We start from the raw sequence: 9,574 nt of genomic DNA, 5'->3' as shown, positions 1-9,574 counted from the left end.
GAAATAAGGGAGTTGTTGCTGTAGCAAGGAGTGCGGGAATAGTGCGGGAACAGGGGAAGCTAGGAAGAAGTTTCTTGCAGCTTTAATCACCATCACCATCATCACCATGATGGTGATGAAGGTTCAACTATGCAGTAGCTAGAACCAACTTGGACTTGGAACAAATACCTACAAAACACACATAAAACCGAGAAATAAAACAAAGTGAAATAAAATGAAAACCGACAAATAAAAGTAAAAGAAATAAAATAATAATGAAAGTAATAAAGGAAGGAAAAATATAATAAAATGAAAATAAAATCAAATAAAGTAAAGAAAATGAAATGAAAATAAAATCAAATAAACTAAAATAAAATAGAACTAAATCTATAAAATCTAAAATAAAGCGAAAACAACTAAAATAACGAAAATAAGAGAAATAAAGGAGAAAATACTAGAAAACCATAGAGAGGTAGAAAAAAGAGAGAAAGCATAAAACCGAGCATTTATTGAGCAAGAAAGCAATGAAAAGAGGATAAAAAGGACCTAAATGCTCATCAAATGTGTGCCATTTATGACACACATCAGAATTATTCGAAATGCACAAACGGTATACGTATTTATGATAAGCAAATGCCATATACTCATATATATCAAAATCTGTCCATTATCCAGTTGAAGAATGTATGCAGTACCTTTTTAATGCAAACCGATTCTTTTTTTAATTTTATAGAAAGAAACAGCTGACATGTATATAGCAAAGCATGAAAAAGCACACCTTCTCATCCTCTAAGATGATGGTCTGAAAGACCACACCAGGTTTTTTGGCGAAGGCTGAGCTCTTCCCTTTTCAGTTACCGTGACTTTCACCTTGTAGTCTTTACTCTGAGTAGTTAGCTCGTCCAAGTACACTGGTTCCAGCTTCATCTTTGGAGGTGTATTCATTGTCTACAACATATAAGATGCAAAGTAGTAAGTAATATAGTAAGAAAAGGCATGAAATATGATGTACATGCTGATCCAATAGTAAAACATACTGTCCTCCAAGAGTTTTAAATATAAACAGGGAATAAGTGCATATAATAAATTTTTTTTTTTTAAAAAAAAAAGAATGCAGTAACAAACAATAATATGGTCTGCAATGATCAAATGTTTAGGTTTATTATTGCCATATATTCTTTTGTCTTTTCAGGAATATACAAACAAGGTCTTTCTTTTTTTAAAAAAATTGAAAAAATATAAACAGCTATGTAACACTTTATAAGGTTAATATATGAAGGAGCATGAATTGCTTTGAGTAAACTAATGAATGTATTAAAGGTAGCTAGCAAAATATATATGCAATTACAAGTGATCACATTTCAAAGGCTGTTTCTAGCATGCATTTTTGTTTTTGTTGCTGTAAAACATATATAGATTAACAATAGTTTTGAAGACCTAAGAATCAGAAAACATGAATTCTTTGCAGAAACCTATGTGTGTATAAACGAAAGCCAGCAAAATATACATGCAGTTACACCAAATAAGATCTCAGTTCTTACAAATATTTAGTATAACAAAGCAGCAAAGCAAATTAACCAAAAAAAACAAAAAAAAAAAGGTCAGAACATGGCTTTATTAGGATAGATTTGCATGCATTTTAGTATAGCTCAAGATTTAAGTGATAGTAAACACTCTTGACATAACAGTACTACAAATCATTTCCATAAAAACAGAAGAATATACCATTACTATGGATGATAAGGTAGAGAATAAAAAATGTTGGTAAAAAAAGTGAGAATTTCATTGGTATTTATAGTGTAGTTAGGGAAGGACCTAACCTGGATCTTTCTACTGATCAACGGTCCAGATTATAGGAGAACTGTTCATTAAGCTGACTGATTATAGCTTGCAAGCATAATACCCTTGGTAAGTACAATTTTCCCTTATGCATTAAGTTAAAATAGATAAGTTATTGTGGCTAAGATAATATTGAAGTATCTAAAATGCTGAATTTCTGATTTTTTGTGGTGAAAATGAAAGAGGATTACAGCTAGCTTTATTATAAAAGAATTAGTTTACTCAAAACAGTAACTTTGACTTGTACTTGCCACTTACTTTAAGATATAATACAAAGTGCATTTCAGTTTTGAATCTAAGTAATCACTAAGTATATTTTATAGGGCTTCTTTATTGATTTGTTGTGGGCTAGAGTCAACTAAGCCCATGTATATTTCATTAAAACCACACAAGAATTACAGAATCAAAAAAAGAGACTTAAATCATCACTAAATACACACCCTTTGCAATGTTAGTTATTTGCTTTCACGGCTCAAAAATACTACTCATTATTAAGCGTGAATTTTTTTTTTTTTTTTATAAAAGAAAGGAACTCAAGTCAGTAACTTGAGAGCAGCATCTTAATATCATAATTAGTACATAGCATCTATAGTAAAATAGACGTAAGCCTAGTAATAGATATTCCATTCTTGATTAACCTGCAAATTGTAAAACTTTAAAACCATAATGCAGATTGCCATGTACATTTCAGTCAAAAAAGAGTTAACTCAGCAAGCATATAGTAGTAAGAAAAACCCGAATCTAAGAAATGGAGTTGTTCAAGTGGACTTTTAATAACATTATAATTTAAAGGCTGCATTAAATTGCAAGCTAGATTCTGACAACAGATCACTTGCTGACATGTGCAACAAGTGTTTATGATCACTGTAATACAGCAGCATGTAAGTACATCTGCATCTTTTACACACCAAGTAGAACATAATATACCTAAGCTATTGCATGAAAGATACTACTTCAGCGTTCCTGTAAACAGGAGATGAATGACTTACATTGTCCTGCTATCAAGGGCAACCATGAACTAGAAACTGGTCCATTCTGCTGACAAGCAAATATAGATTTCAGAAATGCAATATTCAATAGCTAACTTTATTGTGATATAAAAGAAAAGACCAGCTTACCTATTAAAAGTAACTAATAGATACCTGGATTGGATTGGGTTTGTCTTCAGCAAGGGAGCAAATCAGGCATATTGCTGAGCCTCACTGTCAATTATGCCTGCTAGATGTAAAAGAGCATAAGACACTACATTCTTCACTTCATTTGTAGAACACTGAGATGTACTTCCAGTTGTAAAGACACGAACATCTTTTGATTTCTTAGCCCGTGATAATGCAACATAGAGCTGGCCATGAGAAAAACATGGTCTTGGAAGGTAAATGGATACTTGATTGAGAGTCTGTCCCTGTGACTTATTAATCGTCATTGCAAAGCTTAACTTTATAGGAAACTGTTTCCTTTCAAACAGAAATGGATAGTTTGCAAAGCTAGGAGGCCTTAAATTAATTCTATGTATGAATATCTCTTCTCCTTTGTAATGACCAACTGCTATGGCACATTGGATCACGTTAGGGAAATTTTTTTTATAAATAAGCCTCGTACCATTGCACAGACCTGAAGACGGCAGCAAATTCCGTAACAATATTACAGGGCAATTCTCCTTTAATATGAGCTCATGTGGACTCATTCCTCCAGGACATAATTTATTAATAAATTCTGTAGGATATACACTACATGTGTCATTCAAAACGACATCAAAGCTCTTGTATGTAACAGCCTGACCAGGAAATTTATCTATCATGAATGTATTAACTACATCCACATCTTCATCCATGGGAGTCAATATTGCCTTTTGAGTGAAAACCTTACTATCAAAGTGGCCATGGACCATTTCTGGGAATGTTGTTTGTACAACAGTACTCACTAATTCTGCAGCATCGCTAGTAGATTCCACAATCTGTTGTGGTAACTGAATGAAAGCATTTTCTATTTGTTGCAACTGACCATTGCCTAAAGCAAGTAAAAAAGCAGCATATGTTGGATCCTCTCGTGCTCTTATATTTTCTGTTAACCTAAATTTGGTTAGTTTGGGCCATAGATTAGAAGTTACAATGCTTTCTTCCACTGCTTTTTTCATAGTTTTTCGTGGAACTACTGGTAAGACCTGCCTAAAATCCCCTCCAAAAACGACAACTTTTCCTTCAAATATGTTCTTATTTCCACATAAATCCTGCAGCAAAAGATCTAAAGATTCAAGATTTTGCTTTTTAGCCATAGAAGCCTCATCCCATATAATCAATGTTGGTTCCTTCAAAAGAGCTGCTAAGCTGCCTTGCTTTGGGACATCACAAACCAATGAATTCTCACTATCAACGGAATTTTGAATCGAGAATGAGCAGTGCGACCAGAAGGAATATTTGCTGCAGCAATGCCTGATGTAGCTGTCGGCAGCACAATCTTATTCATTTGTCGTATTTCTGCATATAGAGCATTGTAAAGGAAAGTTTTACTTGTACCTCCAGGGCCATTAACGAAGAACGCGCCCCCTTTTTGCTACATGACATGATCCATAATACACTCAAAAGCAGCATTCTGTGCAGAGTTGAGCTGTGAACGGCACCTTAAGCATTCCTCTGGAATTGGCGCATCAAGAGCATCATCAATATCTTTGGTACGCCTGAATTCAGCACTGACCTGAGGAATTAGCTGATCCACACCAAAAAAAGAAAGAGATTTACCCATTGCTTCAAGATGATGTTTTATCGATCTAACAGTAAGCTGTTGTATTTTCGCAATCTGATTTGGAAATCTGTGAGAAAAATCTTCACCTAGGAAAGTGTAATAGGCATTCCATAAAGCAAGAGGATCACGTGGGTGACAAAACATCAAGACTGTAGCAAAAAGACGGCGTAGAGCAGCATGCATATGAGTTTCGCATGCTTCAAACATGGTTGAATTAGCTGCATCATCATCCTTTATAAGACCAAGTTTTAGAGCAGCTTCCTGAAAAGTTGGAAGAAGACAGCCATTGACAGTACGTAAATCCTCAAACGATTTAGGACTCCTTACATTTAACAATAAAAGCCTAAGGAAACACCGTTCACCTTCTGCAGGAAAGACAAACGCTAACCTACCAACTGAAATTCGGTTCTGGACTCTTTGCTTCCATTTTTTGTCACCTTCATGCCATGTGTAGTGTTCACAGAATTCGGTATACAAATACCCCAGCCCAAGCTTGGATGCAGCATTCATTGCAAAAAATTCTGTTAATTGAGTTCTTGATCGCTTTGAATCTAAAACAACTGCACGGAGCCTTTCTTGGGGGAACACATGAACTGTCTGCATATCAGGCAAGTGGACCTGTAAAGGCAAAACTGCAGGGTGCATTTCGAATAAATCAAAACTAAAGATTCGCCATGCAGCTTCACAAGGAGATACCCATCTACCTGATTGGTATTGCTTAATCTCATCTACAGAATTGCTGTCAGAAGCAACAACATTGTACGAAATCCGATAGTGCCCTTTATAGACATACTTGTACAGGTACTTTACTGCCTTAATTGTCGAACAAACTTCAACGTTCAAGTGACAATCAAATAGCATAGACAAATAAGGATTATAAGGGATAACCCACTGGTTATCTAAATGTGCATTTCTTATCATAACCTTTTCCCGGGTTTCTCTCCTACGATAGATAGGATATCCATCCTTATTATTAGTTGTTTCAGCACAAAACTGTTTAGGATACTTGTTCTTACAGCTAAGCTTCAGACCATTCTTCCGCATACAGGGGCATTCAGGATTCAACACACCACAAGGACCATGCATCATAAGCACCAACACAATTTTTCTCAAAGTAAGATTTGCCTCACTGGGTATCTCAGCGCAAACAAATCGATCATAATCAGCAGGAGACTTCAACTTGTATTCAGGTTTCAGAACAATTAAAAAATGAGCGTGTGGCAAACCTCTTTTTTGGAACTCAACGACATATACCATCGCAGCAACCTCTCCAAATACTTTCTTCTCCATAATTTCCTTTTTCAGTGCAATCAACTTTGCCCTAAAAATTCTAGCTACCAAGTCTGGCCTATCCTGCGCTGTCTCACCAACCTCCAACTCAGCCTTGATTTCAGGCCAATTGGCATTACATGTAATCGTCACAAAAAGATCCGGTTTACCAAAACGCTGTACTAAAGCCATAGCATTCAAGTACCTCTTCTTCATATCACGAGGACCCCCAATATAAGTAGGAGGTAATATGACGCGCCGTCCAACATTCTCACCAAGAGTTTCCCCAGAATCTAGTGAATCCAATATACCTTTATACAAATCAGCCCTTATTGTTTCTTGGTTGTTTCTGAAGTAATCAAGTCTGGTATTTTCGATTTTCACATACATATCGACTATATACTGCTAAAAACATCTACCTGCTCGTACCAGCATGTTATTTGGGCGGATTTGCAACCTATATGCATAGTATTCCCTAGCGGAAATGAACTTATCTGCTTTAGTATTTTTCCGCTTTGAACCTGTACATTTACAAACAGGAAGAAAAGTCACAAAAGACAGCAACACCAACAATATACTACAAATATGCAGCATAACATAGAGAATATAAGGGGGGAAAAAACAAAATCAAGACTAAGATCATGCTAAAGAAATGCAACAGAACATATAAAACCCAAAGCACTTACGGGCTTCTTCCTGACTTAATAAATCTTCCGCACTATGCACAGCACATGACATATTAGGATCTAGAATCGAATCTGCTGCCCTTCTACTTGGATGAGAATTTTTCTTGAGGCCTTGAGTCCACCCACATTCTCCTCGAGGGAATAACAGCGGATACTGAAGCGGATCATAACAACCATAACTATGATAAATTCGGTGAGATTCATCAGATCTTCTAGTGACTAATATATGAGGACCCAAACTTTCACTTGATGAATAAGTTTCTGGCCAGATCACAGCCACATCATCAACAACAGGAGCATTATAAACTCGTTGATCAAGTACTGAACTTCGATTAAGAACAATTTTTGTATCTGCATGAATAGCCCTGTCTTGTAAAGATCGAAAGAAGGTAGCATATGGATTCTTTTCAGATACCTGCATAAGAATGCTAACCACATCTTCTCTTATTTCAGGGAAACAGCCTACTCTATTTTCTGCTTCATGCTGACCATCATAGAAGTATAACTGTAAGTACCTAGGATTGCTATCATCAGGCAATAAATCTGGCACAAAATGATACATTTGGCCTTGCAGCTTGAACAGGTACATCCCTTTGTAAGTACTTGCATAATAATGGCCCCCCAACGAACTAAATGCAAACAGATTATTATATAATCTAGCATACTTTCGAAAATGGACAGCACCTTCATCTCTTGAGGTAAACAAGTAAACAAGCTCATGTGGGTAATCAGCTGCAGCTATCGTAATATCTCCATTTCCACAACAAAAATGCAAAGATTCGAACATAAATTTCTTTGCACCACACTTGCCACAAAAGTCGGGCAAACAAAGCCTAAAATGTTCAATTGGTAGCTGGCGGTCTGTAGCAGCACCAAGGACATCTAACAAAAACATAAGAAAATACAAGCATATAGGTAATGTGGTTGAATCACGATAGTAAAGAAATCAAAGTGCATATTAAGTATACCAATTTACCTTCTACATTACTGTGTCTAGCCTTCTTTTTACAAGAGAGGGGTACCTTTGAAGGAGCACTACTGCATTAAAAAAATAGTGTTTTACTATATCATTTGGACGATAATGCAGGGAAGCAAAGACTGTACTATCATGCCATCTGTATAGCGAGTAAGAACCACTTATCTTAGGCAGGCATTCTAGCATATATAAAATGGCCAGCGCTAACCACTGTTAGACAGTATAGCCTTTATAAGCAATAGAAAGACCCATATCCAACACAAGCAAACAGCAATCGGAAACCAATATAAAGATAGAAAATAATGCTGGCCTAGCCACCTAGATGACACCACTTATACAACAGCACTAATGAGCACAAAGAAAGCCATCTAAATAAATCAAGTATACTTGTTCAGCAGTGGCGGTGCTAGCTCCTGTATACATTTCTGCTGCTTTGAGGTATGACCTTGTCGAGAACGCTTAGCACCACACTGAATGGCCAGCGAAGACAGGCTGCTAATAAAGGCCAAGTCATTTTTTCACAAGTACAATACTGCCTATCCTAACTATTCCTACCATTTGATGGGCACACATGCCTAGCATAAAGAAGATAATACACCTACACATAATTATGAACTAATTACTTAAATACTATTTTATGCATAATAGCATAGCTAAGCACAAAAGTAGCTATTTCAATGGAGATAGTATACCTATGTTGCTGTGGATCACTAAGTTCCTGCATGCTATTCTGTCGATCTGAGGTGCAACTTTTTCGAGGCCGTTTAGCAACACACTGAGTGTCTGGTAAAGAGGGACTGCAAATAAAAGTAAAGGTATTTCCTTTACAAGCACAATGATACATATCATAAGTAAGATAACATCCCATGAAGCTGTATACCTAGCAAACGCCGACTGTGATGTTCTTTGTGCTGCCCTATTCAATCTGCTACAGCTTTGTCGAGACAGACGAGGAATGCCATAACGACAATCTAACATACAACATATACCAATTACTGCAAGGTAGCACATGGTTCGAAAACAGAGATATATTAACTAAGACAAAAGGGAAGTAAGTTCAGCTAAGGCAATACCCATTGCCAGCACTGCAAAGTAAGCTTGAAGAATTGGAACGTAATAGTACTCTCCAAAACCTTCTCTTGACAATATCTGTAATACCCGTAAAAGCGAAAAAGAATAAACCGTAGCTCAATAATAAGCAGAGACAGCCTCTGCAAAAGAGGGCATAAAGGAAAAAATAACAACACTTTAAACACTGAATCAAGAAATTCCAAAACTCAAAAAACTTATGTTAAAGAGACCATAGGCAGACCGGCCATATTTAAAATTTGGAGCACAAACGAACTGCATTCATTAAAAAGAGGCCATAGTGGCATTACAGTCAGATCAAGAACACCATTACAATACAAATATCCAAGTACATAATTTCAGCAGCAACATACAAGCTATTACATATATTTTTCATATCCACTGGTAAGCAACAAAAGACATCTAATTAGTCTAGCATATCCTAAACAAAAGACTACCATCTGCTCACATACGCTTAATTACCTAAATCAAAAAGGCAGATAGCCATACTAAACATAGTTATTCAACCCTAGCACACTTATACACAGCCTCTAAATCAGGAAGACCAGCAACAAGACTGTCAGGAATCTGCATTCCCACACCATTGGTAGAGGGCTCGCTCCTATCAATTCTGCGCTTAGACGGAAGACTCGGTGGGAGGGCTAAAACTGGAATCTGATTCGCTTCATCAGTCGGTGTCACACATACATCAGTACCTAATCCATTAACAGAATCAATCTCCTTTGAACTATTCTCCAAGCATTCAAGATGTCCCTTCAAAACCATATACTTCTCTCTTATTAAAGAACACTCTGCACTAATCTTTGCCGCAGCACCATAATTAGCATCAACTATTTCTAGATTGCAAACAGAAGCCACAAAGAAACATGCTTTCTTCGCAACTCGCTGCTCAGCAATGTACACTTCAGGACAGGGATCACTAAAAATGCACTCCATGGAAATACTGTTACGAGGGCAGGTCACCATTAACCAAGACATATAGCCATGTCCTTCAAAT

The 9,574-nt window shown here is 36.5% G+C and overlaps 2 protein-coding genes across 2 annotated transcripts; both read right to left on the bottom strand.

The window, feature by feature from the left end:
• Nucleotides 1–2,998: 2,998 nt before the first annotated feature.
• On the bottom strand, nucleotides 2,999–4,281 carry LOC145604100 (uncharacterized). The gene is made up of 2 exons (XM_081660048.1): nucleotides 4,183–4,281; nucleotides 2,999–4,045 (listed from the first exon to the last, which is right to left on the bottom strand). The coding sequence occupies exons 1-2, from the start codon at nucleotides 4,279–4,281 to the stop codon at nucleotides 2,999–3,001; spliced, it is 1,146 nt and encodes a 381-aa protein (XP_081516174.1).
• An 87-nt stretch (nucleotides 4,282–4,368) lies between these two features.
• LOC145604099 (uncharacterized) lies at nucleotides 4,369–6,216 on the bottom strand. Its single transcript, XM_081660047.1, has one exon. The coding sequence runs from the start codon at nucleotides 6,214–6,216 to the stop codon at nucleotides 4,369–4,371; it is 1,848 nt and encodes a 615-aa protein (XP_081516173.1).
• Between the last annotated feature and the right edge of the window lie 3,358 nt (nucleotides 6,217–9,574).

The sequence above is a fragment of the Chenopodium album genome, chromosome 22 (assembly GCF_948465745.1).
Source record: "Chenopodium album chromosome 22, dcCheAlbu1.1, whole genome shotgun sequence".
Classification (NCBI taxonomy): Eukaryota; Viridiplantae; Streptophyta; class Magnoliopsida; order Caryophyllales; family Amaranthaceae; genus Chenopodium; species Chenopodium album.
This window is presented reverse-complemented; position numbering and strand designations above follow the sequence as displayed.

Bases quoted from the DNA above. Each gene is read 5' to 3' on its own strand.
- LOC145604100 (XM_081660048.1), bottom strand. From the start codon at position 4,281: ATGAATAAGATTGTGCTGCCGACAGCTACATCAGGCATTGCTGCAGCA. The intron at 4,046-4,182 runs GTGAGAATTCAT...CTTTTGCTGCAG, and splicing joins GATTCAAAATTCCGTTGATA to GATTTATGTGGAAATAAGAA.
- LOC145604099 (XM_081660047.1), bottom strand. From the start codon at position 6,216: ATGTATGTGAAAATCGAAAATACCAGACTTGATTACTTCAGAAACAAC.